Below are 17914 nucleotides of genomic sequence, written 5' to 3'. Positions count from 1 at the left end.
ACATTGATTTCTTGGCGCACATCTCACCCAGCGGGCCTGCAGTGGGCGGTAATGAATATGGCCCGTTGTGTTTCCCGGCTGGGAGGCTGTCAGCAGAAGGTGAAGTCTCATCAAACAGGGAGTGGTGGCCTGGAAGTTAGGGAGAAGGTGGGATGTGTTCCAGATTCCCGGTGGGTGCCTGGGAGGGGGGGACACCCTGAGGGTTTGAAGGAGAGAGCATGCGGAAATGGACGGGCATCTTTACAGGCCGATTGATGCCTCCATTTCTCCTCCTGCTCTGATTCTCTGTTTATGAGGCACTGTTTCCCTCCACCCTCCGGAGGGCCCTCCTTGCTAATCATTCTCACCCAGGTGCCCTGCACATCTGCCCTGGGGCATCAGCAGTGGCCACTGCCCTGCAGAGCTGAGGCGGCCTCCGGCCCTGTCAGTTAATTGTGGGTTGCCCTGAGGAGGAGGTTGTGCTGAAGCATCCAGCTATACTGGCCTCAGTTGTCCTGAGCCCAGGACCCACCTCGGGCATGAAGGAGGCTTGTCCGCACCATGTCTGTGGTTTCCAAATACAAAGCCAACCCATTCAGTACAGGAAGAAGCACATTCTTCTTCCATGAGACTTTTAAGACATGACAGGATAGCACCAGTGTTTTCAGCTAATAGATATGAAATCTGTATTTTGCCTCATAATATTACATTCTTTGAGTGGCATTTTAGACTCTCGAACAGATTTTGGATTCAGGGTATAAATTTCTCTGGTTTTCTTTTTTTTTAAATGACAGTTCTTTGTTATGTTATGTCCAGATAAATGATGTGATTGGAGTCCTCAAGAGAAATATGTAAATATCATGCCTGAATGAGGTAGGGACAACTTGCTCATTTTCTAATAAAAGTAAAACATATGGTAAGAACGTAAGTCTTGATATGGAAATATTTTTTAAACAGTTGGAAGTCCTCTTAGAAATGATCCTGTTGCGGAGTTAACATCTGCTCACGTCTAAAATAGTCTCTATGTTTCAAATAGAGGGGAGTAAAGGACTATACTGGGGAGGCAGGCAGTGGGGGGCAAAGTAGGTGTCATCTTTCTCATACTTGTCTTTCAGATGGAACCCCAGTGAGCTGGTGGGTTGGAAGAACCAATGAAACACACACTTACTGGGGAGGTTCTCTGCCTGATGCTCAAAAATGTGCTTGTGGATTACAGGGGAACTGCCTTGATTCTCAGTATTACTGCAACTGTGATGCTGACCGGAATGAATGGTGATTTCCATATAATTTCCCTGTGCAAACTGTTAATTTGTTATTGCTTAAACTATGTGACTTAGGCAGACATTGGACGAGACAGTTCTATAAAGAGAAGAGATTAAAGTATTCCCTAGCCAGTTCAAGGTATAAGCTTTGATGTGTACAATGTAATTAATCCAAAGCCTGAAGTGTTAAGGTAGCTATTTCTGTTTACTTGTGAATAACTAATCATGTCCATTTTATTTTTTTTCTAATAAGACAAAATAGGAATACCAGATTAATGTTTCCCATTCACTGAAAGTACAATTACCAGGCTTTCCTACAGTTAAGTTTAACCCAATTGATAAGATGACTGCCCCATAGCTGACCCAGGCTTGCTTGCTCACCTCCTTCCACTGCTAGCTGCATTTTTAAATGGCCACATAGGGGAAATCAAACAAAGCCCGGAGTGCACAAAAGGGGATTATGGAACACAAACCTCTCCCTATTGCTGGAGGTCTCAGAAGGCTTCCAAACCCACAAAGAAGGTGGAAAGGGACAAATCTTCCAGCTAGCACTCCAGGTAGCAAGAAATAACTCCCTGAAAACTCATGAGACCTGCCCTCATACAGATTTGGAGTTCAAATTTACATGGTCCTTGAATTAAGTTAGTGTGGCCACAGGTTGGCAGCACTGATGGATCATCATAGAATTACAGGACATTCTTGCTGGAGGCCCGCCCTCCCCTAGGATTCCCGCAGATAAGATGCCACCAAACATGAGCTCACAATCAGTGCTACACAGCCCCGGGGGGCAGAAGTGGGAGGCAGAAGAATCCACAGAGTAAACTGATGCCTAAAAATCCCAGATCATGGATACCTTAAGAACATAAGGTAAAATAAATACGTGAGCTGTTGGAAAAGTAAGGCCTGGGATTGGAAACGTGAGAAAGCAATGAAATATGGTCGACAAAGGTGATCACGATTTCCAAAAGAACCAAACGGATGTTTAGAAATGAAAATCTTATCATTGAAATTTAAGACTTGTCGGATCAGATATTAGACACAAGTGATCAGAACGCTGGTGAAATGGAAAATGTGTACAGATAAGTGGCAGGGACTGTAGCACAGAGAGACTCTCATGGGGGGAAGGAAAGCAGGGCGGGGAGGGGTGGTGTGGAGAAGGCTGAACAGGTGTCTGAGTCAAGTTTCAAAAGAGGAGATTGGCGATAATTAAAGGTGATAATCAAATAGCTAAGAAATGACCAGATTTGAGAAAATACCGGGATGCCCAACAGGATAAATAAAAGTAAATCCATCTGTAGACACATCATGCTGAAACCAAGGAAGATTAAAGAGAATGAGAAAGGGGGCAGAGGTGACCAAAAGAGGCCAAAGCAAGGACCCCGGGAGCCAGCCGAGCTCAGCCCCGCGGGCACTCCGCGGCTGTGCAGGAGTACACTAACTGTCCGACTCCAGGTGTGTCCCCAGCCGAGATACAGTGAACACCCAGACAGACAGACACAGAAGAAATATACCACCCGCGGACTCCACAAGAGGAAGTTTCAAGAATGGTTTTCAGAATGAAAGTAGGTGAACTTGTAAGGAGAGTCTCAGATGCAAGAAAAAATATTGAGGAAAGAAATGTGTAAACTCAGAGGTTAAAAAAAAATAAAAGAGGCAAATACCAGATACCAGTCACGTATCCCGGCATATGTGGAATTGAAACAGGAGGGGGCAATCCGATCCTGTTAACAAAATGATTGTGATTGACAAAGGAACTAAAGCCATGTTTAGAAATAAAAACATGATTGAACTTTAAAACTTGTTTCATAGAAATTTGTCAGCCTTAAATTGCTTACAGCGCATATATTAAAATTTTAAGTATAGCTGCTAAAGAATAGCAACTACCCAATATTCAAATCAACAGAGGGAAGGAAGGAAAAAAAATGGGATTTTGAAAACTTAATTAATTCAAAAGAAGGTAGGAAATAAAATTTTAAAAAGAAGAGGAAACAACGAGCAACAAAATAATGTAAGAATGTATGAGTAATCATGAACAATAAATGTGACAAAAATAGCCATTTAAATCCAGATAGATCATTTTGAATTAAAAATAATTATATCTTGTTTGTATGCCTAGAAATGTTGAAAGCAAAATGCTAGATACAACTTACCAAGCAAATATGCACAGAAGTAAGTAAAATTTTAAAGTCTTTTTTTTAAAGATTTTTCGACAGAGAGAAAGCCCGCACGAGCACATAAGTGGGAGGAAGGGCAGCGCACGTAAGTAGGAGAAGGGCACAGGGAGAGGGCTGCCGAGCAGCGAGCCCAGCAACTTGGGGCTCATCAGAGGACCCTGAGATCATGACCTGAGCCAAAGTCAGATGCTTAACCAGCTGAGCCACCCAGGCGCCCCAGAATTTTAATGTCTTCATATGGACAACAGTTCCTATCACCATATCATGATGCTTTTTAATTTCATCAGAAAACCCCTAATAATCCTAAACTTGTATGTTTCTAATAAAAATGACTCAAAATGTATATAGAAAATAATTGGCTGAACTGAAAGAAGGAGTATATGAGTCGAACATTATAGGCAGAGGTCCAAGCACATATCTGTTAGCGCTTGGTAAGTCAGGAGGACAAGAACTATTAGGGATACGGAACATTTTTAAATGAAATCAACCCCTTGATTTGGTAGGCACTGAAAATTACAGAGTATATAATATTCTCAAGCACAAATGGCACATTTTTGCAAACTGATTCTCCTAATATTTCATAAAGCAAAACCCAGAAAATTTTGTCGTAGTTGTTATCATATGGACAATTTCTCTGATTACAGTGCATTTAGGTCAGAAATGAATAGCAGAGGGACAAAAAAATATAGGAGGCATTTCAAAGCCACAAATGATTAGAAACAAGGAAAGGAAGATTACATTATTCGTAGAAAATATGGTTGCCTACCAGGAAAACCCAAGAGGATATGCAGAAATATTATTGAAATTAATGAGAATTTAGTAAGGCTACTTACTGAATCTTAGAATAACTGTGAATTCTTATGAAGAGCTTGTTACCATAAGAAAATATTCTAAAAACCTCTTGCAAAATCAACACTAAGACTGTAGTGCCTTGGAATAAAGATAACAAAAATATGAAAAATTTTGTGGAAAAGACATCCTAAAACTTCATTATGAGAGTCTAAGAAGACGTATCTAAGTGGAGACATGACATGACTGCCATGAGTGGGTAAAATGAGTATTTTCTTGATTCCATTTAATTCCAATGCCAAACATTTGTTTAGTGTCTGGGACAGTGACACACTGTTTAAGATGTACGTGGAAAAGCAATGGCCGATAACAGTTCTGAAGGCGGAAGCCCGCGGTGGAGCCTGGCCATACTGGACACGGAGTGTCGCGGGACTGCAGTAACCGAACACAGGGCGTTTGCCGAAGGGGTGAGCAAATGGACAGAGAGCCTGGGAGCTTTCAAAATGGGGAACTCCGGATGGGAGTCATTGGATTGTCCCCAGTGTAGCTTTCCCCTGAACAATTATGAAATGCGAAAGCTGACCCGATATTTGTTCCCTGTAGCTTTTCCCACGACTCAGAAGTCGTGATGGCTCTGTTATACCTCAAAAAAAGTCTGCTGCAGAACAGCCAGTGGTAAGAAGAATCTCTAGAGCACTCAGAACTGAAGACAAAAAGGATGCGGCTTTGGAAGTGCTCTCACTGAACGTTTGAAACCGATTGTGAGAAATCATCATGCCCAGATGGGCAATGCGCCCAACTTTTGGAACAAAAAAATAGAGAAGCAAGAAAAAAAAAAACTGAGATATAACTAAATTCTGGCAATTTTGAATGAGTCTGGGGACCATGGCAATGAATATTGTCCTACATGAAGCATGGGCATTTGGGAATGACCTGCGCTGATAAAGAATTTTCAAATCAGAGTTTTTTAAAATTTCCTCAGATTCGGGAAGTTACTTTGCAAACAACAGAATGAAAAAAAGAACTTATTATAATATCTGCTTTAATACACACAATTACCCATTCTGATTTTCCTTAAGTTTTTTTGCAGGGCTCTGTGTGCTTTGTCATTGCTAGAAACAATTAAAGTGTAGCTTTTCACTACATTATAAATGTAGCTTTTAAATGGTTCTTTAAAATTCAGGAATACTCAATGAATAACTAATGCACTTACATTTTCCCTCTAGATGTTCTACCAAAAGAGCAATGACAGGAATTAAAATGTTTATTTGTAACGTTTACTGATACTTAACACCAGGAATTAATTGGGTGCGTTAGCCCCACATTTATAACAAATATATTTTCAGACTGACTCCCCCCACAATCCATGACACCTTCTAGCTTGTGACCGACCGCCTGTCCCGTGCCCAACAAAGCCAGGTATTGGGTGTCTGGGATGACCAGCCTGTGTGCTTCCATGCACAGAAATTGCAGGGCCTCACCCAGATAAAGCCCTGGGGTTTTAGTTCGTCTGATTTTTGGAAACTATCTGATTCAAAAAATATTATTTCTGAACTTTCAGAATATTTAGTTCAAATTTTTCATATCTTACTAATATGTACTGACATTTTGTTACATTTTTTAAGCAAAATAAAAATGTTAATAATTTTAAAATTTCTACCTCAAAAGAATATTTTTGATGCCTCAACAGAACGATTATTAAGTGATGCAGATTTTTTTCGAAGCAAAGCTATTAGGCTGAACCATTCGAAATTGCTGATTGTCTTGACTTGCAAAAATGTCAGTTTCAGATGCTTCCATTTGTATATATCAGAGTGAGGGGGGCCTTTGTAATTGTTAGAAATTAAAACTTCCTAGGTTCTACACAGACACAGGGCACCTGAACAATACATTAGACAAACTATTATTTGTTCCTAAATCCAAAGTACATATGTAATTGAAGTATGCAACAAAAATATGAACAACTTTCAAGGTGCAGAAAAATCTTCTTTCTTTGCCCAGAGAGGTGGTTGGTGGTACAGCCAGCTGACTGCCCAGGACTTCTGGCTCTATTCTAGTTTTTGTTGTATTGGAACCATTGACATTAACGCTGTCCTAAATATTCACTTACATGATTTTATTAAATTACAATTACATTTTTGTTATTATTTATAATATCCACTAGGTTTCCTGGGGACATCGATGGTGGTTTTTATGCCCATGTCCCCGACACACAGGGCCTGGCAAGGAAACACTGTGCACTAAATGTTGGTCGAATGAACGGACGGTGACAGTCATGGACAGAGCACTTCCCATGCATTACCTCATTTATTAATTTTAAGAGCACATTGTGTCATACTTTCAGTTTGGTTTTGGATCAATCTTTTCTTTATTTTTTTTAATGGATGGCATCAATAAGTAAGGGAATGCCTAGTACCCACGATAGGAATTTTGAAAATTTTAGTAAAAGAAAAAAAAATCTGGGAATTGAAAACCTAAATCTTTTCAGTCAGGTGTTTTTGTTTTTTTGTTTTTAAATGAAGCCAGGCAGATCTTGCACATGTAAGTTCTGCATTTAAATCTTACACGGTGGCTAGATTGGCAAGTGCAGTGAGCTACTTCATTGCAGTGAAAACATAATCTCATGCCCACACTGATGGTTATGATTTCGGACCTGCCTGCTATTTTCTCTGTGGTCACGTAGACAAACAAGGATCTCTGATCCTCAAATGACCTTATTTAATACGTTACTATGTAAGAGTTCATATGAGCCGTTTGATTTCCTTACTGTTATGTATTTACAAATTTAGCTTAATCTTAATGCAGTAAGAGACTATTTATTACTTCTCTGGATGTCATTCAGAATAACGTTAAGGTGGCCGTATTTGTTTTGTAGGACCAGCGACACAGTAATCCTTTCTCATAAGGAGCACCTGCCAGTCACTCAGGTTGTGATGAGCACCACAGGCCGACCACATTCAGAAGCGGCTTATGCTCTGGGGCCTCTGCTCTGCTGGGGGGACAGTAAGTAGTGGCAGCAAGAGGAACTGTCTTGGCCCTGGAAAATACATGTCAATGTTTTAGAAGACATGTAGCTGCCTGAGTTCATAAAAACACCATCTATCCTAATAATCTGCATTTCATTAGGAATGTGTTAACTTATAAAAGGAGTGTATATTGGCATTGTACTTGAGAAAAAAAAATGAGAAATGTTATATTACCTTTGGAGTATGAGTCCTCTATGTAGTATTTAAATCAGACTATTGCTGTGAATGTTCATGGAATGATCTGAAATATTGTATCACCCGGTCAGCAAACATCTAATATCTGCCTACTCAGTATAAGTATTGGATGAGTGCTGAGATGCCTAAAACTGGTAAGATAATGAGAAATGGGGTGACAGAAACCATCAAGGGTACCTCTTCATTAATACCCTCTGACAGTTTTGCAAACCTCGGTGGTCCCAACTCTCCTTACCCCTCCAACTGCGTCTGGATTTCTTTTGTATCCTTCCCTCTCCCAAACTAACTGAAATAAAATATGTCCACTCTACCTTTAATTTACCTCTTTCTAATCCCTTTTGAATATACTCTCTTTAGGCCTTCTCCTCCATCACTCCCTAAACGCTGCTTTTTCCAGCTCATCAGTGAGACCCCGACATTGCTGTATCCAAGTTTTACTCTCAGGTGTCATCTGAGTTGACCTGTCAGCCACTTTGGTGTCCTCTCCTGATTCACTCTTTGATTCAGGTCTTTATTTGGCTGCCAGCTTACCCACAAAATTCTGGGTTTTCCCTCCTTTTTCCTTCCCCATGCCAGTGGCATCCTTTGGGGTGTCCCAGCCCTGCATCCTCAGCCCTCCTTCCCTCTGCTCTCCAGTGGTGAGCTGTTTCCAACAGAATCGTGGCCTTAAATAGCACATTGATGTCAATGAACCCATCATCTATTTACCTCAAGCCCAGTTTCCCTGAACTCCCACCTCTGGCATTCAACTGATTATTCTGTACCGAAAATAAAAATGTTTCCACAGCAACCTTCCCCAACTCAGTGCATGGCAACTTCATTCTTCCTTTTGCTTAGACTGAAAACATGACAGTCACTCATAACTTCTTTCCTCCCTTAAAACACATCTGACTCATCCACAAATACAGATCATATTGCTTCACACTTCAAAAACACTTCCAGAATCCACTTCCATGGCTGCCAGCACCTGGATTGTTGCCGTGGCTTAACTGGCCTGCCCACTGGCCACCTTCCCCACTTACCTGAGACTCCACATAATGGCCAGAAGGCTAAGTCAGGGCACGTCAGTCCTCTGGCCCAGACTCTCCAGGGGCACGCGTCTCAGAGGAGAGGCCAAAGTACAAAGTCCACCAAGGCTGCCGTGGCCATGCTGCCCTCGGAGCCCGCGGAGCCACAACCCTCCGTGGCGGCCCGTAGGAAATGTTGCCATGTGAGGAAATCCTGGCATTTCTGAAACTTGCTGTTGAGAAAAAGTAAGTTTCCTACTTCAGATGACAAAAATATTGAGAGGTGGATCATCAAAATGTAATGAACATATTGATGTGCCTTGACCGATGATAGTACAAAGAATTGTTTTTCCCACTCATGACCTTAAACTGCAGACGACAGCTCTGTGTCCGGATAAGACGAATGAAGCACACCCACCTCATCTCTCCCACCGAGTCTCCCCATAAAACCTGGGCAAGAAGGCCGGAAACAGTTATCTCAGGACCCTGGGAAGCAAACGGCAGCAAGGAAGAGAAACCAGAAGGCACCACTTGCTTTTTCCTCCAGCATCTGTCGGCCAAGCCAGACGTGGGCACTGGGTCACAAAGAGGTCCCGGGAGAAGCCATCTAGCCCTGGCTGGAGGAGGGAACAGAGAAGTCCTAACTCTCGGGGAATGCAGGAATTCCATTTCCCTCTTTTTCTATCCAGGCAGACCCATGGCAATAGCAGCAGAAGTTGTCCTGAGAATGCATAAGAGCCAGGACCTTGGAAGGGGACTTTCGCTCTGAATAGGGCAGCTGTGGCTCAGAGATGGTGGGAAGACTCCTCTTATTTTTGTTCTCTTTCTCCACTCACCCATTACTTGGCAATGGACTTGGTACAGTTGCACAGGAGAGCACTATAGAGCAGTCTCAATAGAGCCCATTTTCTGGTTCTGTGACTGAAAAGGGAGACCAGGGAACCAGAAAGTTCCTGGAAGAGCAGAGGGAGGTGACAGTTCAGGAAAGCATGTTGTATGTTGTTTATGAAGTCCTGGGCTCACCTCAGAGTGACACATGCATGGATCCGATCCTAACTGTAGACCCAAGAAGTTGAGAACCGAGCCGAGAGTCTCAGACCCAAGACCCAGGCTGGCCACTGGATGGTGCATGAGACGGGGAGAGCTGAGTCATGCTGCAAAGACTTTGAAAACTGGACTGCCATTAGAGACAGCCCACAGAAGCCAGGTGGGAATGTGTGGCCAGATCTTAATGAGGCCAACTGCCAGCAAAAAAACCCTAAATAAATTAAAAAGAAAAAATAAAATGTGTACATATATATATATATATATATATAAAATCAACATGTTCCACAACATTTAAACAAAGCCCAGAGTTTATTAATATAATATTTAAAATGTCTAGGAAATAATCCAAAATTACTTAGCACAAAGAACCAGGAAAATGTAAGCTGGCTTGGGAAAATATAATCAACAGATACTAATGCAGATATGACACAGAGGTTAGAATTAACTGATAAAGAGTTTAAAACAGCTATTACATAAGAACTCTAAAAAGTAATCATAAACACTTTTGCAGCAAAGAGAAAAAGAACATTTCACCAAAGAAATAGGATATACAAAGAGCTAAATGAAAACTTTAGAACTGAAAAATATGGAACTGAAATAAAAGATGCCCTGGGTGGGCCAAATAGTGGATCTGAGATGAGACAGTCATTGGCCTTAATGACAGGAATGACTCATCTGACCAAAAGAAAGAAAAAAATCTAAAAATGAACAGGGCCTCAGGGAACTGTAAGTCAACAACAAAAGATCTGACATTCATATAATTGAACATCCAGAAGCAAACGGAAGTGTGGTGCTGAAAAAAAAATTTTTTTTTGAAAAAAAAATGGCTGAAAAATGTCCAAGTTTGCCAAAAAAAGACTTGAGAAGTTGAATGAACTTGAAACAGGATAAACTCAAAGAAAGTCACCTCCAGACACATCATTATCAAACTGCTGAAAACAAAGGCAATGAGGGATGTTTTGCTATCAGCCAGAGAGAAGAATGATACATTCACCTACTCAAATGGCAGTGACTTTCTCATTAAAAATATGGAAGCCAGGAAGGAAGTGGCAAAACATTTGTCAAGTGCTAATCGTAAAGAATTGTCAGTCTGGAATTCTGTATTCAGCAAAAGTCTCCTTCAGGGATAAAGATAAAATAAAGAAATTCTAAGGTGAAGGAAAGCTAAAAGCATTCCTTACTAGAAGATACTTTAAAAGACTTTCTAAAGCAAGATTCGAGTCAGAAGGGAAATGATATCAGAAGGAAATTTGGGACATCAGGGGTGGAAAATCAGCATTAGAAATGGTAAACATCGGGGTACATATAATAGACTGTTCTCCTGTAGAGTTATTTTAAGTATATTTGTGGGTTGAAAGCAAAAAATACAACGTTATTTCATAGAGCTTTTAATTTGTACAGATGAAATACATTTGGCAACAACAAATAAAGGGACTCAGTAAAGTGACAGAATCGTTGGTGAGGTTTTGACATATGAGTCCAAGCGGTTAAAATGTAGATTCTGAGCAGACTCTGAAAAGGTAAGTGTATATATATATATTGTCATTCCTAAAATAACCAATCAAGGAACTGCTACAGACAAACAAAAGTAGAATACTAAAAAATGTTTAACCCAAAAGGAGATAGAAAAGGGGAAACAGAGGAACAAAAACGTATAACAAATAGGAAAAAATAATAAAATGATAGAACTAAATTAAACTTGTCAACATTTGTATTTAATATGACTGGTCTAAACAAACCAATTAAAGGACAGATTGTTATGACTCAACTATGTACTGTGTACAAGAAACTCACTTCAAATATAATGACATCGCAAGTTTAAAAAGAGGGACAGGAAAAGATATACTACACAAACACTAATGACAAGAAAGCTGGAGTTTCTGTATTAAAGTTTTTGTTTGAAAGCATAGAAAATTAATAGATACAAAAAGAGATTAAGAATACATGAGAATCCTAAATGGGTTATACTAGTAACTGAGCTTCAAAATACATAACAACTGACAGGATGGAAAGGGGAAGTAGACAAATTCATAATTATAATTAGAGAATCCAATACTCCTCTCTCGATAACCTTTGGAACTAATAGGGGAAAACAAGCAAAGTGTACATAAAACCTGAATGTCACCACAAACCAACAGAATTTGACTGACATTTATGGAACACCGTAGCAACAGTAAAATACATATTCTTTTCAAATGCACATGGATACACCATATTCTGTGTCACAAAACAAACTTGAGCACATATCAAATAAATCATACAAAATACATTCTCTGGCATAAATGAATTAAACTAGAAACAAAGAACAAAGAGACTGAGAAAGTCTCCAAACACTTAGAAATTAAACACCAAACTGCTAAATAATAAATGAGTCAAGGAGGTCTCAACAGACATTATAAAATAAATTGATCTGAATGAAAAAGAAAATACAACATATCAAAAATGGTGGGAGGCAGTTATGGCAGTACTTAGAGGGATATTAATAGCATTAAGTGCTTATAGTATGAAAGAAAAAGGTCTCAATAATTTAAGCTTTTACCATAAGAATTTAGAAAAAGAAGAAAAAAATTTCAAAATAGCAGAAGGAAGGAAATAAGATAAGAGAAATCAATTAAAAGCAGAGATCTATAAAAACAAAACATTTTTTATAATATCAATAAAATAGATAAATCTCTAGCAAAACTAGGGAAGAGAAATATTACCAGTATGAGGAGTAAAATCTAGAGTATCACTACAGACCCTACAGACATTATTAGTATAATAATGACATACTACAAACAACTCTACACACATAAATTCTCCAACATAGATAAAATAGACCAATTCTTTGAAAACCACTAACTACTAAAACTCACTCAAGATGAAATAAACAACTGGAATAGACCTAAAAGTATCGATGGAATTGAATCCAGTCTGAGATGACTTCTCACTGGTGAGTTCCACCAAAGAAGAAATAACATCATATTTATACAATCTCTTTTGGAAAATAGAAGAGGAAATTCTTTCCAACATTTTATGAGGGCCAGCATTGCCCCAATCCCCAAACTAGACAAAGAAATGCAAAAAAAACAAAAATTAAAAAATAGATAACTATGGACAACATCATCACAGACCTATATGCAAAAATCCTCAACAACATTAGCACTTAACCCAGGAATATTTAAAAGAATAATATACTATCGCCAACTGGGGTTTACTGCAGGATATAAGGCTGATTCAGTGCAGCTGACCCTGGAACAACATGGGTTTGAACTGGGCAGGTCCACTTATGTACAGATTTTTTTTCTATAAATACAGTACAGTCCTGTAAATGTACTTTCTCTTCCTTGTGATTTTCTTAATAATATTTTGTTTTCCCCAGCTCACTTTATTATCAGAATATGGTATATAATATATGTAACATACAAAGTGTGTGTTAATCAAATGTTGATGTTACTGGTAAGGCATCCAGTCAACCGTAGTCTATTAATAGTTAAGTTTTTGGAGGGTCAGAAGTTACATGTGGATGTTCAACTGTGCGAAGGTCAGTGCCCCGACCCCCTTGTTGTTCAAGGGTCGACCATATTTGGAGGTCAATCAATGTCATCTACCATATTAACAGTTTAAAGAAGAAAAATCACACCACATGCTTTTTCTACATCAACGGATATGAACACCATCATTTGAATTATTATGATTATATTATGAATTAGCATGATAAATTTATATCAGATAGCATTCACAATAAAATTCTTAGCAAACTACGAATAAAAGGGAGCTTCTTCATCCTAATAAAAGGTATCTATATATGGAACAGCTAGCATCATAATTACTGGTGAAAAACTGAATTCTTTCCCCCTAAGAGTGGGAACAAGATAAGGATATTCAGTCTCATCACTTCTGTTCTATAACTTCAATTGTACTGGAAGTCCTAGCCAGTGCAGTAACGTAAGGAAGTAAGTAAGTGCATCCAGGTTGGAAAGCAAGAAAGAAAACTATTCACAAATACATGTGTGATCGGCACAAGTGTTTATAGCAGCTCTGTTTGTGAATGACCAAATCTGGAAACCACCCTGACATTCTCAAATGTGGACAAAGAAACGGTGGCCCCATCCACATGATGAAATACTATAGAGCAGCAATAACTTGTGGCAACCTGAATGAATCTCAAAGGCTTTACACTGAGTGAAAGAAGCCAATCTCAAAAGGTTACCTACTGCATGACTCCATTTATATGACACTTGGAAAAGGCACAACTGTAGATCATGATCAGCAGGGCTTAGGGGCGTGAGAAGGGCGTGACTATACGGGAATAGCAAGAGGGAGTTTTGGGGGAAGATGGAATTGTCCTTTATCCTGATTTTGGTGGTGGTTATACAAATGTACGCATGTATTAAACTTCATCTAACTGTGCATCCCCCAAAAGTCAATTTTACTCAATGGTAATTTTTAAATAATATTGTTTTCTAAAAAAACGGGACATTTCTAGTGATTATCTCTCCAGTCAGTTGCAGCCTTGTCCATCTTAATCCTTGAAAGAGTCAGTATTTGGATATTCACATTGTGACTGTATGTTCAGACGAACCCCCAAATGAACGCTTGCATAGATAATGAATGCACTTAATGGTAAAAAAAAAAAAAATGCTAGAAATACAAAATGTGGTTGCTATTCTGTTTCATTGCTATTGTCACTATCTTTTTTTTTTTTCTTTTTGGAAACAGATTCATTTTGGAATTCCGCTTCCTTCAATACCGAGACTTCATACCTTCACTTCCCTACGTTCCGTGGAGAGCTCAGTGCTGATGTGTCTTTCTTTTTTAAGACGACAGCTCCTTCTGGGGTGTTTGTAGAGAACCTGGGGATCACAGACTTCATCAGGCTAGAGCTGCATGGTGAGTCGCCCCCTGGGCAAAGCCACCAGGCACTCAGTACTTAGCAATAACCCCTTTGGAACCTAATTCCCAATGTATTGCCATGCTTTCTTTGTCACTTGTATTTCTTTAGTACATAATAAAGTTCTATTACCTTTTTATAAGATTTATTTATTTGAGAGAAAGAGAGCAGGGTTGTCGGGGGAAGAGAGAGAGATAGAGTCTTAAGCAGACTCTGCGATGAGCGTGGAGCCCAGTGCAGGGCTTGATCTCATGACCCTGAGATCACAACCTGAGCCCACACCAAGAGTCGATGCTTAACCAACTGAGCCACCCAGGAGCACCTAAAATTCTATTATTTTAAATCCTTATTTTTAATAGAGAGTAAAAGAGTGATTCACAAAACACACAGCAGTCTGTCCAATTTTGTGCTGCCCTAACTCTGTGTGCAATCAGGATATTTTAAACCAAACTGGTCCGATAACTACTCACTAAATTGCAGAATCATGTCATGTAATTGACTCCTCACATTGTTTATGCATGTACACAAGGCTCAATTCCTTACTTCAAAATTTCATGTAGGGCTTTTTAAGTAAAGTATATGAAGATTTAAATTTAAATAAATTCACTGATATATACGAAGGCAGATCACAGGTTAGTTTTCTTCCCATAGGGAAAGATCTCTACTCCTCCGGGTTTAGCAAGATGCAGAGTGTGCTCTGAAGAGGAATATGATAAAATGGTTTTGTTTTTCTTCCTCCAGGATACAAATTTATTTTGCCCTCCTAGCCAGCTCAGAGTGACATTTGTCTGCATCAATGTCACCATCTGCCTTCATAAGGAGCGTGTCATGCAGCTTCCCTCCTATCTCTCAAGACTGAATTTCCTCCCCTGTGAATGAACCAAGCTATCTGTATTTGCAGCTCCTGCAGAAGTGACCTTTTCCTTTGATGTGGGGAATGGGCATTGTGAGGTCACAGTGCGGTCTCCCACTCCCTTTAACGACAACCGGTGGCACCACGTGAGGGCAGAGAGGAACGTGAAGGAGGCATCGCTTCAAGTGGATCAGCTCCCCAGCAGGACTCAACCTGCACCCCCTGATGGGCATACCCGCCTACAGCTCAACAGCCAGCTCTTTGTGGGTGAGTGTGGTTGCTCTCTAGCTGAACTGTGCTGCCGGAGACAGACCCGAAGATGCTGACCATACAGCGGTGATGGTCACGAGTGCACATTGCTTCTGTCTGCACCATGTACCAAGAGCTCATGCAAGAGTCAGCCTCTCTTTCCATAGATTGTTGTTAATACAGTTTCCACAGAACGTTGTTAGTGATTATTGTTTCCATAGATTTCCTAGTTCACAGATGAGATAATGAGGTTTCAGAGAGATCAAGTGACTGAGTCTAGAAACTCAAATAGAAGAGAAATCCAATCCCTGGTGGATGGATTCCCAGGCTTGCACTCAATAGCATCGATGACTTGCATTTGTTTTAGTTACTTCTTATCAATACTGTTTCTAAAACAATTAGCAATTTTCATCCAATACTCCCGCTTCACTTCTCAGTGAAGTTGGGGAACCTGCCATGTGACTATGACAGAATTCTCCAGTGTCCCTCCCCCCACCCAAACACAGACCGCAGGAGGACTCATGTGGCTGTGCCCCACGGGACGAGCGCCGCCCTCCTCTGCTGCTCAGGCCTTGCAAATGCCGGGTTCAAACCCAGGCTGGCTCCATTCTCACTGCCACTTTTCAGCGATTAAAGCTCTGGGTAGTGGAAGTCTTCCTTTTCATTTACTTGCTTATTTTTTTCATACTTTTTTTCTCAAAGGGAAGGATAATTTTCGCTACATTACTTTTCAGACAACTCTATTCTAATTTGGAAACCAAGCAGATCAATGAGGTAGCTCTTACTTGGTCATTTCTCATGTATTTTCAAGTAAATAAGGATGCAGTCTAATTAAAAACTGATATAAATCACAGATTAGCGTGCAGTCTGCTTTGCCAGAGGACATCTACAGCATCTGGGGGCTAGTGCTAGGCAGGGAGTTGTCTGTGTGTGTGTGTGTGTGTGTGTGTACGACCCATGGCACATAAAACTCTACTTCAAGGCTTCGCATCAAATCATGAAACTGTGAATCAAATTAAACAATTTTATTTTCTGATTTGTAATCCTGAGGATCAATTAATGGAATTTCTAGGAAAAAAGTGTGCATGAACACCTACCTAGAATTGACATCCCCGCTGAAATAATGTTTCTAGAGCTTGAGAAGCTAGCAGAAAATTCTGATCTGGTGTATGTACCCCAGGCCCACCGAGTCAGAATCCCTAGGAATGAACCCCAACTCTGTTTAAGCAAGCACTCCAGGTGATCCCTGGGCTCCCAGATTTGAAATTAGGCTCACATGAGACATGATAGAAAGACAGAGAGCTATACAGTGTTCAGTGACCTCAGAGCTCGCAGGCTGGAGCGAGGCAGGCCTGAGGGCCTGGGTTTTAATATCACCCCTCTGCCTTCGCTTTCTTTGACCACTCCTCAATTCCTTTTCACAGCGTTGTTAATGGGAGTACTTCTAAGAAGGGATGATATTACATATACAATTTTTATCTATATAATAAATATGTAACAAAATATATATATATAACAAATGCATATACAAATTATAATGTATATCATATATTAAATATATACACTATATATAAACTTGTGTATTACAAATTTGTAATATATATTACATTGCAAAGATTTTCAACTATCTAATTTTATTGTGCATATCACAGTTTATCTACTTAAACTCTAAAAAGGATAGATGGGTCTTTTTTTTTTTTATGAAGGAACCGATATAAAAGTGTACAAATCTTTCTAAGTATCACTTGAAGAAGTATTTTTAGAATAAATATTTACGAAGGTCATCTTCAAAAATATTTTTGTCAATGGTTTATTCGATATCATTTGATGGATCTTAATATGTGATCAGCCTATGTTTTCAAACTTGTCTGTGTTCGTAAAACTTTCGGCGGGTCGCTCTTTTGACATTATCGGTACGGCCTCAGTTGGACGTGGAGTCGAAATGCCACCAAGACACCCAGGAGCACGTTTGCAGTTGCAGTGTTTCCCTTGTAGGTGGGACGGCCACCAGACAGAGAGGCTTCCTGGGGTGCATTCGGTCGCTGCGGTTGAATGGGCTGGCCCTGGACCTGGAAGAAAGGGCCACAATGACACCAGGCGTGGAGCCAGGGTGCCCAGGACACTGCAGCAGCTATGGACACCTGTGTCGCAACGGAGGGAGATGTAGAGAGAGACCCAGGGGCATCACTTGCGACTGTGCCTTCTCTGCATATGACGGGCCATTCTGCGAGAGCGGTGAGTGTGCCCCACGAGCAGGACGGGGAGACGGAGGCACCTCATTTGGCTGTTTGCCTTGTGTTTCTGGCATTTGACCCTGTAAAGGAAGGATAAGGCAGTTCTCTGTGATTGGCTAAAGTAGAGCTGTTTCTCTCCCAAATTCGTCCCTTTATGATTCTATTCTTGAGAAGCTCGTGAGGACTTCTGTTGGATCCAGCATCATCGATGCAACACTGAGAAGAA

At 40.2% G+C, this 17914-nt stretch overlaps 1 protein-coding gene across 3 annotated transcripts in view; it reads left to right on the top strand.

Moving 5' to 3' along the window:
- Positions 1–17914, top strand: part of LOC113935012 (contactin-associated protein-like 3) — a 185155-nt gene that overhangs the window by 146450 nt on the left and 20791 nt on the right. For all 3 annotated transcript variants that reach the window (XM_027616720.2, XM_027616721.2, XM_027616719.2), the window contains exons 14-18: positions 1095–1251; positions 7080–7207; positions 14181–14351; positions 15254–15472; positions 17450–17689. In XM_027616720.2, coding sequence (XP_027472521.1) covers positions 1095–1251; positions 7080–7207; positions 14181–14351; positions 15254–15472; positions 17450–17689 — 915 coding nt within the window. The remainder of the gene's footprint in view (positions 1–1094; positions 1252–7079; positions 7208–14180; positions 14352–15253; positions 15473–17449; positions 17690–17914) is intronic.

The sequence above is a fragment of the Zalophus californianus genome, chromosome 13, assembly GCF_009762305.2.
Source record: "Zalophus californianus isolate mZalCal1 chromosome 13, mZalCal1.pri.v2, whole genome shotgun sequence".
NCBI lineage: Eukaryota > Metazoa > Chordata > Mammalia > Carnivora > Otariidae > Zalophus > Zalophus californianus.
The sequence above is the reverse complement of the archived record's forward strand: the minus strand, read 5'-3'. Positions and strand labels throughout refer to the sequence as shown.